This window comes from Mobula hypostoma, chromosome 9, assembly GCF_963921235.1.
Source record: "Mobula hypostoma chromosome 9, sMobHyp1.1, whole genome shotgun sequence".
In the NCBI taxonomy this organism is placed as follows: Eukaryota; Metazoa; Chordata; class Chondrichthyes; order Myliobatiformes; family Myliobatidae; genus Mobula; species Mobula hypostoma.
The window spans coordinates 7588579-7608886 of NC_086105.1; the positions used below are offsets into that span (position 1 = coordinate 7588579).

The following is a 20308-nucleotide window of genomic DNA, read 5'->3' on the forward strand; positions in this document are numbered from 1 at the left end:
TATATTCAAAAATTAACTGAGCATTCAGGTGCTTGTTGTATAAAGTGGCAATCTCTGTCTAGAACTGATTCTGCGGCTGACAATCAACAAACTATGATGAGAGTCACACTTGAGTAAACACCTGTCAATTCTCCGCATTCTTCCAACCTGGAATTTGAAGTGATTTCAACATACTGTATTTGTCCGGAAAAAATAGCTTAGAGTGATTTCAATGTATTTAATTTTACAGGGTTGATTTGCCAGGAGACCAAACAACAAAAATCACCTTAGGAAGACTACATTTTGGTAAAACAACTGTAAACAACATGAGGAAGAAGGGGAAACCTAATCCAGATCAGAGGTAGAATGTGATTGAAATAAAATACAATTATAGAGTTGTTACTGAGATGCTTTTCTTTCTATAGTTGTATGTAATTGAAAATTTATTCACTCATAACACGTCACAATAATCTGTGGATAATTACTAAAAGGGAAACAAACTTTGCCATAATTGAACTTTCTCCTTTTACAGATATTTCATGCTTGTGGTTGGTCTGTATGCTCTCAGTCAAAACCAGAGTTATCTATTAACTGCTCATTCATCGGAACAGATAATTGTGCGGGTAAATATTTTGTAACTCAAGTTCATCCAAGAACCATCATTTAAACTATTCCTTAGTGTTAATAAATATATAGCTTCAAAGAAACCAGCACAGAATGTATCATTCGTTCCATTTAACGTCAGAGAATGTATACAGTATACAACCTGAAATTCTTATTCTTCACAGACATCCACAAAACTGAAGAAAACCCCAAAGTTTGAATGACAGGAAAACATTAGAACCCCCAAAGCCCCCCCCCGATGCACAAACAGCAGCAAAGCATCAACCCTCCCTCCACTTATTTCTGAAGGAGGCATCAGCCACCCCCCCCACCACCTTCATGTAAACAGTAGCAAAGCCCCCAAAGAGACCACCATCTAGGTCTATCAGAATTTGAGTAGAATATAACATGTTCTGGCTTTTTCGTCATTTCAGTATATTGCATAATGAGTACTGCACAGACAAAGCTTTATTTACTGAGATACAGGGTGGAATAAGCCCCTCTGGCCCTTCGAGCCTCGCCGCCCAGCAATCGCCGATTTTATCCAAGACCAATCAAGGGACAATTTACAATGACAAATGAACCTGCTAACCAGTACGTCTTCGGACTGTGGGAGGAAACCCACTTGGTCCTGGGAGAACGTACAGGTTCCTTACAGGCAGTGGCAGGAATTGAACCTGCGTTACCTGTACTGTAAAGTGTTATGCTAACCAGCACACCACTGTGCTGACAAAAGAGATTACTGCATTGCTCTCTGCCAGTACAGCAGATCAACACAGACTTAATTTACTTAACTCCTTTTTGTAATAAATAAATATGCTTTTAATATCTCATTTTTGTAAAGGGGAAGGAAATCATTATTGTACACATTCATCATCATCATTATGTGCCGTGTTGTATGATGTGGTGATCACAGTCTCTCCATAACCATAACTGTTCTTGGCAAACTCTTCTACAGAAGTGGTTTGCCATTACCTTCATCTGGGTACTGTTTTTACAAGATGGGTGACCGCCAGCCATTACCAATACTCCTCAGAGATTGTCTGCCTGGTGTCAGTTGTCGCATAACCAGGACTTGTGATATGCACCACCTGCCCCCATGGCTTCATGTGACTCTGAATTGAGGGGGGGGGGCTAAGTAGGTGCTATACCTCACCCAAGGGTGATCTGCAGGCTAGAAGAAGGAGGGAGTATCTTACCTTCTTTGGTAGCGATGTAGCTCCACCTCGCCACCCCAGTTGTATACATTGTCTTTTCTATTTCATGTACTTTTGTTCTTTATTTATTGAGGTACAGAAGGGAATAGGCCCTTCTGGTCCCTCAAGCTGTGCCGCCCAGCAATCCCCTGATTTAATCCTAGCCTAATCATGGAACAATTTACAATGACCAATTAAATAAGTAATGCAAAAAGAGAAATATAAGTGAGGTAGTGTTCATGGGTTCAATGCCTATTCGGAAATCAGATGGCAGAGGGGAAGAATCTGTTCCTGAATCATTGAGTGCGTGCCTTCAGGCTCCTGTACCTCCTTCCTAATTGTAGCAATGAGAACAGGGCACGTCCTGGGTGGTGGGGATCCTTGTTGACATTTCCTGATGCTTAATAAGGGGTTGGTGATCCTCAAAAATTTGCACCATGTATCAAAAAGTACCTGATAAAAGGACAGAGTAAACTTGATGGCTTTACTTTTTCTCAGGCTTCAAATCCGAGCCAGTTTGAGCACGACCACGAGGCAACGTGGCAACAGGGTCATTCCCCCAACACCATTGTTTGCCATGGCCAAGTGGGAATTAACACCGATACTCCGGATGAGGCGTTGGTCGTGTGCGGCAATGTACAAGTCATGGGGACAATAATGCATCCGTCTGACCAACGAGCAAAAGAGAATATACACGAGGTATTTTTGGTACATGAAATAAAACCAAAACACAACAGGTCACGCACCATTTGTGAGAAGGAACTGTGCCTTATGTTTCAGGTCAATAACCGATGACCAAGAGAAAGATTGACAGAACTGTCTGACTGCATATTATTCTCAGAATGTTCTATTACAAAGATTCGAAGAAAATACATTTATTATCAAATTATATGTGCAATATACAACCCTGAGATTCGTCTTCATCACAGACAGCCATGAAACAAAGAAACACCTTGGAACCATTTCAAAGTAAAACATCAACCACCCCCCCCCAACCCCACAAAAACAAATCGCGCAATTGCAAAAAAACAGACAAAAAACACAGAACATAAAACACCAACCCACAAAGTCATCGAAGGAGTCCAGGCATATTCAGTTTAGCTCAGTTCAGTTCAATCTAACGCTGTACCATTCATTGACCTGGGCCATTAGACGATTCCAGCATCTGTGGTTTTGCAATTAGAATTATGCAAAGCGATTTAATTACCCTGCATGTATCAATTCCAATGGATATATGGAAAGTTTTGTTTCTCCTGCAGGTTGACACCACGGAACAACTAAAGCGGATTGCACAAATGAGGCTTGTCGAATATGACTATAAGCCCGACTTTGCGTTAGAAATGGGTGTTGATCGCGTACATGGAACTGGTAATGCAAGTCAAATTTTCTTAAATTCAATTATGCTTTTTGTCTTGTCTACCGGTTAAGCCGCTGTTGCTTAGGGCAGTAATGAAGATCCACCATATCTGACAGTACTTCATGTCAGTGGCTTCCTCTCTGTTTTTACTACTGCCCGTCATACTAGTCCCAGGTGGAGACTCAGGAATACCATCGCAGTCAGATGTAGAAGGACTCCTGATTTCTGTTTCCATAACAGTTTTGTTAGCCCTAACCTGGAAGACTGGTGTGGACCACTGTTTGTCTGTCCTCAACCCTTTGACCTGTTTGGCATGGGGAACCCTACAAGAGCCAAAGCATAAAGCCCTGACTCCAGCCAACATCGCTCTCCAGATCACTGAGGCACGCAAGCCTCCAAACCCTATGGAGGATTCAATGATGCTACTCACATACATTTGCAAAAATGTTAATTTGCTGTGATGGTGCTACTGGTGATCTTTTTTTGTATCCAGCGAGTGTAAGAGAAAGTGGAAGTGCTGTGATGTGAGAGAGCCTTAAAATATTAGGAAGAATAGATTTCAAAAATGCAGTTGTAACTTTATTGCCGCATTCTTTCATGTAGATTCAAGAGTATTTAAATAGAATATTTCATCTTGTGTTGATTAAACCCATTATTAACATTAGAACAGAAAAGAGTTGCTGAATAGCTTGGTCTCGTTCCTGTGTGTGTCATATTCTTGTGTTGGATGATCTTTTAGCTTTACTTCAACAGAAGTTTTAATTTTGAATAATTACTATAATTAGTTGTTTGATTATGTGATATTGCTAATATTCCTTCCCAGCTGGATTGATGGATAACTGTTTGTTGAACTTTTCCCCTGCATAGCTTACTATTTTTCAACTGTTATATCAGGGAGCGTGCCTTGAAGATGAAGGGGGGCAGGTTTTACTCAGAGAGTGGTGGTGCCTGACATGCGCTGCTTGGTATGGTGGTAGAGGCAAGTACATTAGAGGTCTTTAAGAGACGTTTAGATGGGCACATGAATATGAGGAAGATTCGTTTTTGGTCATGGACATTGTGTAGGTAGGAATGATTCATTTTTGGGGATTTTTGATTTACTTTTTAGCTGTTTTGGCACAACATTGTGGGCTGAAGGCCTGTCCTAGGCTGTATTGTTCTGTGTTTTCTTTAATATATCTGACTTTTACTGTGTGTTGTTGAGTGGAATGGTAACACCTGTTTTGTTAAGTTTAATGCTGATTCTTTTCAATCTCATGGAAAAAGTGTGGGATACTGGAAGTCAGATACTATTAACAAATGGAAGGGAAGAAGAAAGCTGTTTCTATTCTAGTCAATACGTACCATAGTCTGTCCATACATCAGCAGCACGAGGTTTGTTCTCTTTGCAGACTTTCACCACCCATTATTCGCTCCAACACATTGTATTGCAGTGCTGTGATGTCTCCTGATAAATATTCATGCTTTCACTCATGTGTCCAAAACAAAAGCTCTCACATTTAGTTGTTGATTAAACAAAGAAATTCACGAGTAAGTTCTTTACCCAGAGAGTAAACAAATGTGAAACCTTCAAGCACATTGAATAGCATGCAGTCGGTGGCCACGTTACCAAGTACACCTGTACACCTGCTCACTGATGCTAATTAGCCAATCACGTGGCGGCAATGCAATACATAAAAACATGCAGACACAGTCAAGAGATTTACTTGTTGTTCTGATGGGACATCAGAATGGGGAAGAAATGTGATCTAAGTGACTTTGATGTGGGAATGATTGTTGGTGTCAGACAGGGTGATTTGAGAATCTCAGGAACTGCTCACACAACGTTCTCTGGAGTTTATCGGGAATGGTGTGAAAAAACAGCAAAAACATCCAGTGAGTGGCAGTTCTGTGGGCGGTAAAATGCCTTGTTAATGAGAGAGGTCAGAGGACAATGGGCAGACTGGTTCAAGTCATCAGGAAGGTGACAGTAACCCAAATAACCACACGTTACAACAGTGGTAGTAGAAGAGCTTCTCTGAATGTACAACACATCGAACCTTGAAATGGATGGGCTACAGCAGCAGAAGACCATGAACACACACTCAGTGGCCACTTTATTAGGTACAGGAGGCAGTAAACCAAGTGGCCACCGACAGCAGGTGCAGGGATGCATAAATCATGTCAGCTCACAAGGACAAATTCTCTTCTTGTTTCCTGGTATTGTTGACACGTTTAATATGCTGCCATTGTATTTGTATAAATGGAACTTCAGTGTTGGTCGTTGTGTTGTGTTTGATTGTGCAGAAGAACATGGTTCTATCACCACACAGTTTTGTCATGTGCTCTGATGGAATACAACTTGTATTCCCTGGGATGCCCCGGCATGTGGTAAGCACCTCACTCAGGCCATTTCCCCCAGTAGGTCAGACACCTAGATTAAACACTGTATTCTTCCAAAACCCCAAACTTGTAAGAGCCATTCAGAGTTTCCCATATCAGCTGTCCTCTGCATCGTAAGCTTAGTCCCCAGAATTGTTTCCTGTTCAATGCTTTCTGCAGTTTTGATGAGCTGTGCCTCTGAGCATTTAAATTGTGTGTGAATGCCTCTGTCAATCACACCTATCCAAAACTGCGTCAATTCTATAGAAAAATTGTTCAAGTATTTAAAAAGGTAACCACAGCTCAAGAAAATACTTCAAAGTTCTGAGTACATACTGTAAACAGTATGTCACCATGAGATACATTTTCTTGCAGGCATTCACAGTAGAAAAAAGAAATACAATAGAATCATTGAAAGCAACCAATGTGCAAAAGAAGACACAAAATACTTAAATACTTAATCTGTAAATCTTAAAATTACTTAAAGCAGTTCACAGATTCAGGGTAAATTTAAACACGTCAGTTATAAACATGAGAGAGTCTGCGGATGCTAGAAATCTAGAGTGACACACACAAAATCTGCAAGAGCTCAGCAGGTCAGACAGTATCTATTGAAAAGAATAGTCAATGTTTCGGGCTGAGATTCTCCTTCAGGTTTGGAAAGGAAGCGGGTAGACACTAGAACAATAAAGCAGGGGGAGGGGAAGGAGGCTAGCTGGAAGGTGATTGGTGAAGTCAGTTGAGTGGGAAAGGTAAAGGGCGGGAGGAGGAGGAATCTGGAAGGTGAGAAGAATGGAACATAAGAGAAAGGGAAGGAGGAGGGGTCCCAGGAGGAGGTGATAGGCAGGTAAGAAGAGGTAAGAGGCCAGAGTGGGATTCAGAAGAATGGGGGGGGGAGGGCGGAAATTTATTTTAACTGGAAGGAGAAATAACGTGTTGCTCCTCCACCCTGAGACTGGCCTCCCTCATCTGTCAGTTATGTCACTCGTGTCAGTTACATCAATTAACACAGAATATTCAAAATTTTATACTGGAATTTTGCCATTTCTGTCAGAGCAGATTCTCTCCATAGTGATGACTGGAGTACAGTAATTGAATCTGGTACAGACTCAGATTTCCCAGCTCAGCTGCTTTGTTGGCAGACTGGTGGTATGAATCTCCCAGGAAATTCAAGGTTTCCTGATTACTTGTGTGACCTTTGGGAATGCTGACGAACATGAACAGTTAATTTCAGTGGCCAACCTACAACTTCTGGATACTGACTACCAAATAACTGAATCAGTATTAGCTTAAAAACCTTTGGAAATATTTAAATTGTCTTTTCAAAATGTATTACATTTTATAATGGTTAAAAACTAATACTGCTAACATTTACATTTTGCTATGTTTAACATTATACCCACAATTATGATGGGCAGTGTAGTGTATTTAAGATTTTATTTATATTTGAGTATTTTTGTGTGTGTGTGTGTGTGTGTGTGTATGTATGTATGTGTATATATATATATATGTCATGTAGCACGTGGATGCCTTGCTTAAAGTGAACTCAAATTTAGACCCACATTTTCAGACTCCCATATCCTCCTTTGAATTAGTTTATCGTTTTGAAGTTACAAAACTTAACAGATACCTTTTCGTTTCATGCAGGCATGATAGCCCAAGAAGTGAAAGACATCCTGCCAGCAGCTGTAAGGGAGGTTGGGGATGTGACCTATACCAATGGCGATAAAATCGAGAATTTCCTTATGGTTGATAAAGTAATGGAATTTATAATTTCTCATATTCTAATTACTGTTTCGTAATTTAAAATTATAAGCCAGTTCTCCTGGCATTATTGTACACCTTATCTAATGTTGCAAATGCTCGTATTTAAATCAAGTTTCTCTTGGTGTTTAATTAATTTAAAACCAGCAAAATAGTTCAGAGCGATCTTAGAAAAAGATCTCAGAAAAGGATGTGTGGCAAGACAAACCAGGGCATCAGATTCCCATTGCAATACAAGCTGATATTCCCAGCTCATTATTTGAACATACATTGTAAAGAATAAATGAAGCTGTTTTGTTGTGGCCTTTCACATCTTAATCCACATCTCTATATCTTAAGTATTTGCTGTGCAGGTGTTAAGTGTTTGGCCAGTTCCTGTACAGACAAATTATATTTTCAACTTTCAGTCCTGGTTTCATGTTTGATTTTTGCAGCAACTTCCTCTTTACATTTATTTGAACATTAGTGTCATGGCAGAAGAATGGGGAGCTGGTGTTTGAGCCATTTGCTCTTCCTGTGTTTTTAATGGAGACATTTAGTTATCTCCCTCCTCGGCATCGAATTTGTTTATCTGAACTTCCCCTCAGGAATCTGCTGTACCGATTTCCTTTTCTGCATTCATTCTGTTTGAAGGTACATTCTTCTCAGTATAAGATGATTTTATGATCTTGCTGTAATGCCATCAGCTCCCAAGTTACAGATATTATTGAAGTAGTTGTTGTTTTCACACCTTGTGGTGCGTAGGGCAGCATCTTTTGCCATTTCTGTAGCATTTGACTGTTTATTATGGGGCTGAGTTGCTGGCTTGATGCTGAACCCAGCGCAGATGGAAGGCGCGCAAGGGGGGCCGGCCAGCTTTGAACTTGGGACCGTTCGCCTCGAAGTCCGGTGCCGCCACCGGCCGGGTTTTTCAAGCCATGCACTTGACCTCAATGCCTGAGAAGGTACATCCTTGGGGAACTGTGGCTTCTAGTCACAGTAAACCCAACAAGCTTATTTTGCCTTTGGATGTACCAATAGAAAGAATACTTGATTTTACAACAGTTGTAATTGATAGTTAGTAATTCTAATAACATTCTAGGAGCTGAATAATTTTCTATAAAGAAACCTGGATTTGTAGTTCTGTTACTGAAATCGTGCTTCCATTCTGCAGGATCAAATCTTCATGGAGAATGTTGGTGCCGTGAAGGAGTTGTGCAAGTTGACTGACAATTTGGAAAAAAGAATTCAAGAATTGGAAATCTGGAATAAGAACCTTGCCAGATTGAAGAAGAATGGGACCATGAACTCCACAATGACAGAGAAATATAGGAGCAGGTTTATATAATTTATATCATCTGTTAATGAACTTCTTTAGAAATAGAGCTGCACTAATCTGACACTGAATGGACATTTTAAAGTTCAAAGTTCAGTGCAAGAGCTATTATCAGAGTACCTACGTGTCACCGCATACAACCCTGAGATTCATTTTCTGCGGGCATACTCAACAAATCTATAGAGCAGTAACTGTAAACAAACTATGCAAATACAGATGATAAGTAAATAGCAATAAATAATGAGCATGAAATAAGATAAGAGTCCTTAAATGAGTGTAGCTATTCCCTTCTGTTCTAGAGCCTGATGGTTGCGGGGTAGTAACTGTTACTGAACCTGGTGGTGAGAGTCCTGAGACTCTTGTACCTTCTACCTGATGGCAGCAGCGAGGAGAGAGCATGGCCTGGGTGAGGGGTAGGCTTGATTTATTGATTCAAATCAAGCAAGTCGTAGTAGCTGAAGTGGAAATATTATCACTGTATCATCACTGCTATCTGACACGGTAGTCCAAGTCAAGTTTACTGTCATTTAACTGTACACATATAGTATATAATCATATAATGTATCTAGAAACGAGACAACATTTCTCTGAACCAGGATGTAAAGCACATAACACATGATAGCTTATGAAGGTAAGGATAAAATCTACAGATGTATCATGCGTAAATAACAAACTAAAGTGCATAAATTAAATAGAAAAGAATAGAAACCATAGAAACTACAGCACAGAAACAGGCCTTTTGGCCCTTCTTGGCTGTGCCGAACCATTTTCTGCCTAGTCCCACTGACCTGCACACGGACCATATCCCTCCATACACCTCCCATCCATGTATCTGTCCAATTTATTCTTAAATGTTAAAAAAGAACCTGCATTTATCACCTCGTCTGGCAGCTAATTCCACACTCCCACCACTCATTGTGTGAAGAAGCCCCCCCCCAATATTCCCTTTAAACTTTTCCCCCCTCACCCTTAACCCATGTCCTCTGGTTTTTTTCTCCCCTTGCCTCAGTGGAAATAATATAAAGTATGGAACAGATTAACCAGTAACCAGTGGCATAGTTGTTAGCAAAATGCTTTACAGTACAGGCGACCCTGGTTCAATTTTGGCCGCTACCTGCAAGGTGTAGTATCTTCTCCCCGTGACTTTGGGTGCTTTGATTTCCTCCCATAGACCAAAGACATACTGGTTGGTAGGTTAATTGGTCATTATAAAGTGTTCCGTGATTTGGCTAGGATTAAATTGGGGGTTTACTGGATGGTGCAGTATGAAGGGCTAGAAGGGCCTATTCCATGCTGTCTCTCAATAAAATAGAATAAAATAACTTTTCACTAAAAGGAAGCCTGCAGGATAAAAAAAAAGAAAGCTTTTAATGTCAGTATGAATGTTAGTCCAAAATTCAAGAAAGACAGGACGGTGAAAGAAACAGCAGTTTTGAAGAAGGAACTGTGTTAAAGATTTTTTGAGCAATCATAAGTTCCAGCCAGTTCCTTGCACGCTTTCCATCCGTGCTGGGTTGAGCTTTGAACTAGCAACTCTGCCTCATAAAAAACAGACAAAAGAATGCTAAGGTTGCCACCCAATGCGTCACAAGGCACGAAGAGGAACAATTTTTGCAATAACCTAACTATAAAAGAATATTGTTTCATGAAAATCTGCAATTAACTAAAATTAGTTGCATTCTTTATGATTTATTCTTTATATTTTAATTGCACTAATAGTATGTATTTTTATTAATATAGCTTCATTTCTGCATCATTTTGTCCAGAACAGTGTAGCTTCAGTTTTGTTAAGGAGAAGCAGTAAACATTCTATAAAGTTCAATATGTGATTTATAAACCTCTCTTCCTTAAATATCATCAGAAGTTCAAAGTAAATTTATTATCAAAATACATGTATGTCATCACATAGCACCCTGAGATTCATTTTCCTGTGGGCATACTCAGCAAATCTACCGAATAGTAACTATAACAGGATCAATCAAAGATCAACCAGAGTGCAGAAGACAACAAACTGTGCAAATGCAAATATAAATCAATAGCATTAATTAATGAGAGCATGAGATAACAAGGTAGAGTCCTTAAAGTGAGATCATTGGCTGTGGGAACATTTCAATTATGGGAAAAGTGAGTGTAGTTATCCCCTTCTATTCAAGAGCCTGATAGTTGATTCTTAACCTGGTGGTGCGAGTCCTGAGGCTCTTGTATCTTGTACCTGATGGCAGCAGTGAAAAAAAATGGCCTGGGTAGTGGGGATATCTGATGACAGATGCTACATTCCTACGAAAGCATTTCATGTAAATGTGGTTAGAAGGATCAATGGTTAGAGGGCCTTTACCCATGATTTACTGGACTGAATTCACTACCTTTTATAGGATTTTCCATCCAAGGCATTGGTGTTTCCAAACCAGGCCTTGATGCAGCCAGTCGATCACTCTCCACTACACATCCATAGAAGTTTGTCAAAGTTTTAGAAGTCATGCCAAATCGCCACAGATTCCTAAGGAAGTAGCTTTCTTTGCAATTCCACTTATGTGCTGGGACCAGGACAGAATCAGAATCAGGTTTATTATCACCAGCATGTGACGTGAAATTTGTTAACTTAGCAGCAGCAATTCAATGCAATACATAATCTAGCAGAGAGAGAAAAATAATAATAATAATACATAAAATAAAGCACAATAGATAAACAAGTAAATCAATTATGTATATTGAATGGATTTTTTTTAATGTGCTAAAACAGAAATACTATATACTAAAAAAGTGAGGTAGTGTCCAAAGCTTCAAAGTCCATTTAGGAATCGGATGGCAGAGGGGAAGAAGCTGTTCCTGAATCGCTGAGTGTGTGCCTTCAGGCTTCTGTATCTCCTACCTGATGGTAACAGGGAGAAAAGGGCATGCCCTGGGTGCTGGAGGTCCTTAAGAATAGACACTGTCTTTCTGAGACACCGCTCCTTGAAGATGCCCTGGGTACTTTGTAGGCTAGTGCCCAAGATGGAGTCGACTAGATTTACAATTTTCTGCAGCTTCTTTCGGTCCTGTGCAGTAGCCCCTCCATACCAGACAGTGATGCAGCCTGTCAGAATGCTCTCCACAGTACAACTATGGAAGTTTTTGAGTGTATTTGGTGACATGCCAAATCTCTGCAAACTCCTAATAAAGTATAGCTGCTGTCTTGCCTTCTTTATGACTACATTGATATGTTGGGACCAGGTTAGATCCTCAGAGATCTTGACACTGAGGAACTTGAAGCTGCTCCCTCTCTCCACTTCTGATCCCTCTATGAGGATTGGTATGTGTTCCTTCATCTTACCCTTCCTGAAGTCCACAATCAGCTCTTTTGTCTTACTGACATTGAGTGCCAGGTTGTTGCTGTGACATCACTCCACTAGTTGGCATATCTCACTCCTGTACGCCCTCTCGTCACCACCTGAGATTCTACCAGCAATGGTTGTATCATCAACAAATTTATAAATGGTATTTGAGCTACGTCTAGCCACACAGTCATGGGTATACAGAGAGTAGAGCAGTGGGCTAAGCACACACCCCTGAGGTGCACCAGTGTTGAATGTCAGCGAGGAGGAAATGTTATCACTAATCCTCTGAAATAGTAACATCCAGGAATTTAAAGTTATTAACCCTCCCCAACTCTGATCCTCCAATGAGGACTGACTCATTGACCTCTGGTTTCCCTCTGCTGAAGTCTAGAATCAGTTTGTTGGTCAGGAGAACCTTACTGCAGAAATATCAGCTGTTGGACCAAGTAGCACACGCTTGTCACAAGAACACAAGGTTCTGCTGCAGACTTTTCATTCTGATGCAAGTTGAAATTATTTTTTTTACAGTAGATATTCCACCAGAAGGGAACTCAATCTGTAATATCTTGCCATCTCGAATGGTTACTGTGTGTATTTCTAAATCAGAAAATGCTGGAAATATTCTGCAGGTCAGGCGGCATTTGTGGGAAGGAAAACAGGTTCAATGTTAAACACAGGAGTTTCTACAGATGCTGGAAATCCAGAGCAACACACACAGAATGCTGGAGGAACTCAGCAGGCCAGGCAGCATCTGTGGAAATGAATAAACAGTCAACGTTTTGCGCCGAGACCCTTCTTCAGGACATTTTAGTTTGAGGAACCTTTGTTAACCTGTATCATTCTCCTCCCTCAGATGCGACCTGACTTGCAGAGGGGTTCCAGCATTTTCTCTGTGTGTATTTATATTCCCAGCATCTGCAATTTCTTTGATTTTTCACATTTTCCTTTAGCGTTGGGTCCCACACCACCAGGTTCAGGAACAGTTAGTACCCTACAACCATCAGGGTCCTGAACCAGCATGGATTCATTCACTCTCCATAACTTTGACCTGATCCCACAACCTATAGACTCACTTTCAATGATCTACAACTTACGTTTTCAGTGTTACTTGTTTTATTATTTGCATAATTTGTCTTCTTGTGCACATTGGCTGTTTGTTAGCCTTTCTTTATGTGTAGTTTTTATATAAATGCTGTTGTATTTCTTTATTTTCAAGTAAATGCCTGAAAGAAAATAAATCTCAAGGTAGTATATGATAACAAATACATACTTTAATAATAACTTTACTTTTTGATTTCAATAGATAATAGGTGCAGGAGTAGGCCATTCAGCCCTTCGAGCCAGCACCGCCATTCACTGTGATCATGGCTGATCATCCACAATCAGTACCCCGTTCCTGCCTTCTCCCCATATCCCTTGACTCTGCTATCATTAGGAGCTCTATCTAACTCTTTCTTGAAAGCATCCAGAGAATTGGCTTCCACTGCCTTCTGAGGCAGAGCATTCCACAGATCCACAACTCTGGGTGAAAAAGTTTTTCCTCAACTCCGTTCTAAATGGCTTATCCCTTATTCTCAAATTGTGGCCTCTGGTTCTGGACTCCCCAACATTGGGAACATGCTTCCTGCCTCTAGCGTGTCCAATCCCTTAATAATCTTATATGTTTCAATCAGATCCCCTCTCATCCTTCTAAATTCCAGTGTATACAAGCCTAGTTGCTCCAATCTTTCAACATATGACAATCCTGCCATCCCGGGAATTAACCTCTCGTGAACCTATGCTGCACTCCCTCAATAGCAAGATTGTCCTTCCTCAAATTTGGAGACCAAAACTGCACACAATACTCCAGGTGTGGTCTCACCAGGGCCCTGTACAACTGCAGAAGGACCTCTTTGCTCCTATACTCAACTCCCCTTGTTATGAAGGCCAACATGCCATTAGCTTTCTTCACTGCCTGCTGTACCTGCATGCTTACTTGCAGTGACTGATGACCAAGGACACCTAGAACTCGTTGTACTTCCCCTTTTCCTAACTTGACACCATTCAAATAGTAATCTGCCTTCCTGTTCTTGCCACCAAAGTGGATAACCTCACATTTATCCACATTAAACTGCATCTGCCATGCATCTGCCCACTCACCCAACCTGTCCAAGTCATCCTGCATTATCTCAACATCCTCCGCACATTTCACACTGCCACCCAGCTTTGTGTCATCTGCAAATTTGCTAATGTTACTTTTAATCCCTTCATCTAAATCATTAATGTATATTGTAAATAGCTGCGGTCCCAGCACCGAGCCTTGCGGTACCCCACTAGTCACCGCCTGCCATTCTGAAAGGTACCCGTTAATCCCTACTCTTTGTTTCCTGTCTGCCAACCAATTAACGATCCATGTCAATACCCTACCCCCAATACCATGTGCTCTAATTTTGCCCACTAATCTCCTTTGTGGGACCTTATCAAAGGCTTTCTGAAAGTCCAGGTACACTACATCCACTGGATCTCCCTTGTCCATTTTCATGGTTACATCCTCAAAAAAATCCAGAAGATTAGTCAAGCATGATTTCCCCTTCGTAAATCCATGCTGACTTGGACCGATCCTGTTACTGCTATCCAAATGTGCCGCTATTTCATCTTCTATAATTGACTCCAGCATCTTCCCCACCACTGATGTCAGGCTAACCGGTCTATAATTGCCTGTTTTCTCTCTCCCTCCTTTCTTAAAATGTGGGATAACATTAGCCACCCTCCAGTCCTCAGGAACTGATCCTGAATCTATAGAACATTGGAAAATGATTACCAATGCGTCCACGATTTCTAGAGCCACCCCCTTAAGTATCCTGGGATGCAGACCATCAGGCCCTGCGGATTTATCAGCCTTCAGTCCCATCAGTCCATCCAACACTATTTTCTGTCTAATGTGAATCGCCTTCAGTTCCTCCGTTACCCTAGGTCCTCTGGCCACTATTACATCTGGGAGATTGTTTGTGTCTTCCCTAGTGAAGACAGATCCAAAGTACCTGTTCAAGTCGTCTGCCATTTCCTTGTTCCCCATAATAAATGCACCCGTTTCTGTCTTCAAGGGCCCAACTTTGGTCTTAACTAATTTTTTCCTCGTCACATACCTAAAGAAGCTTTTACTATCCTCCTTTCTATTCTTGGCTAGCTTACCTTCGTATCTCATCTTTTCTCACCGTACTGCCTTTTTAGTTATCCTCTGTTGCTGTTTAAAAGTGGCCCAATCCTCTGGCTTCCCGCTCATCTTTGCTATGTTATACTTCTTCTCTTTTATTTTTATACTGTCCTTGACTTCCCTTGTCAGCTACGGTCGCCCCTTACTCCCCTTAGAACCTTTCTTCTTCTTTGGAATGAACTGATCCTGCACCTTCTGTATTATTCCCAGAAATACCTGCCATTGTTGTTCCACTGTCATCCCTGCTAGGGTATCTTTCCAGTCAACTTTGGCCAGCTTCCTCCCTCATGGCTCCATAGTACCCTTTGTTCAACTGTAATACTGACACTTCCGAATTTCCCTTCTCCCTCTCAAATTGTAGTTTAAAACTTATCATATTATGGTTACTACCTCCTAATGGCTCCTTTACCTCAAGTTCCCTTATCAAATCTGGCTCATTACACAACACTAAATCCAGAATGGCTTCTCCCTGGTGGGTTCCAGTACAAGCTGCTCTAAGAATCCATCTCAGAGGCACTCCACAAACTCCCTTTCTTGGAGTCCAGTACCAACTTGATTTTCCCAGTCTACCTGCATGTTAAAATCCCCCATAACAATTGTAGCATTACCTTTGCAACATGCCAATTTTAACTCTTGATTCAACTTGCACCCTATATCCAGGCCACTGTTTGGGGGCCTGTAGATAACTCCCATCAGGGTCTTTCTACCCTTACAATTTCTCAGTTCTATCCATACTGACTCTACATCTCCTGATTCTATGTCACCCCTCGCAAGGGACTGAATATCATTCCTCACCAACAGAGCCAAACCACCCCCTCTGCCCATCAGTCTGTCCTTTCGATAGGATGTATACCACATTTCCATATCACATGGTAATGGAAGTGTTTGAGGTACAACTTCTCCTGTGTATTTCCCCGTTATTCATTCAGTCATTCTGTTTTCATAATTTATGCAAAAGAAGACAAATTATGCAAAGAAAAAAATCCTAATCAGAATCAGATTTAATATCACTGGCAAATATAAAATTTTTTAACTTTATGGCAGCAATACATAATAAATATAGAGAAAAAACTGAATTGTATTAAGAATATATATGTCTATTAAATAGTTAAGTTAAAATGAGTTGAGCTGAGGCCTCCCTCGGTCAGAGTTGACCACGGATGTTGTGTCCTAGTTGTCTAGATACGCAAGCCTGGGCAGTATGATATGGAGAGCAAACTGTTGCCCATGTGGCAGGCTTCCCCTCTCCAGGCAGCTGATGAACCCAAAGGATTGGTACCAGCAGCATCACAGGAGTTGCCAGTCAGCATTGAACTCAATGTAGGACTGCCTTAGAGATGCCAGCTCCAGACTTTTCCCTCAGGGTTTACTCCCAAAGCGTTCCCCATGAGTGGGTATAGCGGAGCTTTGACATCAGAGTTTTCCTTCTCCGGGGTGAGCTGCCAACCATTGCTGATGAGCCCCATCTGCCCGAAGTGACTGATTTTAAGGCAGCAGTAACCCGCCTTTGCTCCTGTCAGTAGAAACGGTTCAGCTGGGCTGAGTAGCTAAGCCACATGTGAAGGCCAGGAGTTGTCAGAGGCTATTTGAGGTGCACGCCATTGGGAGCATTTAATAGGTAGTGGGAGCTTGTCCCCACTACTACCCCCGGCTATAATGACCTTAAGGAACCCAAGTTAAAATAAGGCCATAGCAAATAGTAAATATTTGCATTTGAATACTGTGGGAGACTAAATCTAAAATAAATCTCTTCAGAATAAGGATATCGTTAACAAGTTTTTTCTTTTATCACACAATAATTAACTGTAAAACACACCAGAAAAACCAGCTACCTTCAAAGAGTTAAATAAGTAGTGCAAAATAATGGAAATAAAAAAAAGTAGTGAGGTGGTGTTCATGGGTTCGATGTCCATTCAGAAATCGGACGGCAGAGGGGAAGAAGCTGTTCCTGAATTGCTGACTGTGTGCCTTCAGGCTTCTGTACCTCCTTCCGGAAGGTAACAATGCGAACAGGGCATGTCCTGGGTGGTGGGGGTCCTTAATGTTGGATGCCGCCTTCCTAAGGCACCGCTCCTTGAAGATTTCTTGGATATTATGGAGACTATTACCCATGATAGAGCTGACTAATTTTACAAGTTTCTGCAATTTACTTCATTCTTGTGCAGTAGCTCCCCCCATACCAGATGGTGATGCAGCCAGTCAGAATGCTGTCCACGGTACAGCTATAGAATATTTTAATTGGCAAACCAAATTTCCTCAGACTCCTAATGAAATATAGCTTCTGTCTTGTCTTCTTTAAAGCTGCATCAACATGTTGTGTCTGTCCAGGTTAGGTCCACAGAGATACTGACACCTAGGAACTTGAACCTGCTCACTCTAATTCTGATCTCTCTATGAGAATTGGTTTATGTTTCCTCATCTTATCCTTTCTGAAGTCCACAATGAGCTCTTGGTCTTGCTGACATTGAGGGCAAGGTTGTTGCTGCAAGACCACTCAACCAGCTGATATATCTTGCTCCTGTACACCCTTTCATCACCATCTGAAATTCTGCCAACAATTCTGCCAGCAAATTTATAGATGCTGTTTGAGCTACGTCTGACCACACAGTCATAGGCGTAGAGAGAGTAGAGCAGTGGGCTAAGCACACACCCCTGACGTGTGCCAGCGTTGATCGTCAGCAAGGTGGAGATGTAACTTCTAATCCGCACAGATTGTGGTCTTCTGGTTAGGAAGTCAAGGATCCAATTGCGGAGGGAGGTACAGAGGCCCAGGTTCTGCAGCGTTTTGATCAGGACTGTAGGAACGATGGTGTTAACTGCTGAGCTGTAGTCAATGAACAGTATCCTGACATGCGTATTTGCATTCTGTTTATTTCCATTTAGCTCTGAAAATTTAGTTTCTAGGTTTTCCCCTGTCTCTAGCCAGCTCCACCTCTCAATTGTCTATCGAAAATTACTTGCACAGGGTTGTTCTTTGGCGTGAAAAGAAAGTGAATTGATCTTTCACCTGCAGGAAACAGAGAGCGTATTCACCTTATGGGCGTAGTCCACATGCTATCCGCAGTAGTGCAGAATTCAGTGATAAGACAAGGTAAGGCAAATACAATTTTACCAATGTCCAACTACATAGTTGTCAATCAGGAGCCGACCCAATATAATGTCACTTACAGGAGCCATGTATTTTCTGTCTGTATTGTATTTTGTGGCTCATTAATTATGGTAATCTGTCATGTGGTTGGGGCATGGTAGAAACAAATGAGTAGAGTTACGTATTCACACTTATGGTTAGTTAGTTGTTTAGTGGAAAAGTATTGAGCCATGGAGACATTAATTGGAACGTTATTAGACTGCTTAAATATGCATAGAATGTTAATTCTGATTCTGTTAATTAGAACACTTAGTTATGCTGATTTGAATGCTAATATCATATCAGTATATCGCTAATTTAGTTTTGTTCGTTTTTTATCACTATATGATTGTTCGTCTTTGCTGGTTTTGTGATAAAGGATCGAAAGTACCTTTCTCGATTTGGAAATTCATCATTTGGAAACGCATCATACAATGTCAATCTCTTGGCTTAGTCTGACTGTGACTTTGGTTTGTTTTAAAGTAATCGCTCTACCACTCTTTCCAAGTGTGAGTTTGGACCACTTTCGACATGGTAGCTTAGTGACCACCACAATGCTTTACAGTGCCAGCAGCCCGGGCTCAATTCCTGCCGCTGCCTGTAAGAAGTTTGTACGTTCCGCCCCTGACCGCGTGGGTTTCCTCTGGGTGCTCTGGTTTCCCCCCACAGTCTAAAGACGTACTGTTTAATTGTCCAGTGATTAGGCCAGGACTAAATCAGGATATTGCTGGGTGGCGCAGCTTGAAGGGCTGGAAGAGCCTATTAATTATACAAATAAATAAATAATTAAAAATAAACCTTAGCTTTGGTATTTCTGTATTTCAGACTGTTCTTTTCTCCCTAGTATATTTTTGCTATAGGCACAGGACATGGCATTAACTTCATTTGGTTGACCAGGCCTGCGTGCCTTTACAATATTTCCAACATTGGTGAATCGTTTGAATGGTTATTACACTGTGTCCAGTGGCAAGTCATTCCTATCCTGTGGCCTTTCCCTCAGAGCCCTGTCAGTAGTTGCTCCAAACCTCAATGAGTCCCTTACATGTGCCCTTGGCCTATGCCACTCTGCTGCAGTTGGACCAGCTTATACTGACACCAGCAAGTGTCAGGCAGAACGCAGCGTATCTTTCACTAAGTTGATGCGTTTCACTGTATATGTGATTAATGAATACATCTAATCTAATTTAAAAAGTTTTATAACTTCATCTACTAAGAGAAAGCAAATAAGACCACAGAATCAGTAATCAGTGAAAAGGCTGTTTAAACTGAATTTTTGATTACTGCTTTACAGCATGTTCAGCCGATCCAGCAGCTTAGTGCCCTCAAAGAAACCTGTTACGGCCAAACACAAGGTACGTGAGAGCATCAGAGATCTGCGTTGCAATGTACATTCTATTTCTTAGGTTGAACGGCACTGAAGATTTGATAGGGAAGTGCAAAGCAATACTGTGCAATATCCTGGATCTCCCTTACTAGCAGCAATGTCATCCTTGAAAACATAGACGAGAGAATAACTCACCAATATCACCTCAAAGTCAACTTGGGATAAACAACAAATTCTAGGGAAACACGCATCTGAGAAAGAATTTTTTTAAAAATCCTTTATTGGGAACTTAAGTTAGTTCAAAATTAACTTTTTACTGAGAGTATTGGTCATTCAGTGATTTTAGATAAGCAATGTTATCTACAAACAAAAGTGAATTAACAGTTTTCAGAAAACGAAGCAGCTTTGATTCTTAAGAAAGTTAAAATATATAGCATATACCTTACACTGGTGTGGTAAACCATATATATGTTGTAACTGGGTTACCTGTCTGGACACGCCCCTTTGCTGACTGCCTCTGTGGCTCCTCCCACAGACCCCTGAATAAAGGTGATTTGGCCTTGCCCCTCCCCCTCAGTCCAGTGGCAGACACTCAGCATGGAAGTCACGTTTTACTGCGAATAAAAGCCTTTCAGTATTTACCCTACTTCAGTCTTCTGGAATTATTGAAGGTGCTTCAACTGGTTTAAGACATCTTTAAACTTTTGGAATATGATCATGTTTATGACACAGGAAGTGTAGCAGTGGTACGTGTCTATGGATGCATGTCTATGAA

General features: G+C 41.1%; 1 protein-coding gene across 2 annotated transcripts in view; it reads left to right on the forward strand.

Moving 5' to 3' along the window:
- Positions 1 to 20308, forward strand: part of LOC134351488 (myelin regulatory factor-like protein) — an 88603-nt gene that overhangs the window by 27679 nt on the left and 40616 nt on the right. For both annotated transcript variants that reach the window (XM_063057700.1, XM_063057701.1), the window contains 8 exons: positions 230 to 340; positions 512 to 602; positions 2277 to 2477; positions 3038 to 3146; positions 7144 to 7253; positions 8414 to 8577; positions 18096 to 18173; positions 19501 to 19561. In XM_063057700.1, coding sequence (XP_062913770.1) covers positions 230 to 340; positions 512 to 602; positions 2277 to 2477; positions 3038 to 3146; positions 7144 to 7253; positions 8414 to 8577; positions 18096 to 18173; positions 19501 to 19561 — 925 coding nt within the window. The remainder of the gene's footprint in view (positions 1 to 229; positions 341 to 511; positions 603 to 2276; positions 2478 to 3037; positions 3147 to 7143; positions 7254 to 8413; positions 8578 to 18095; positions 18174 to 19500; positions 19562 to 20308) is intronic.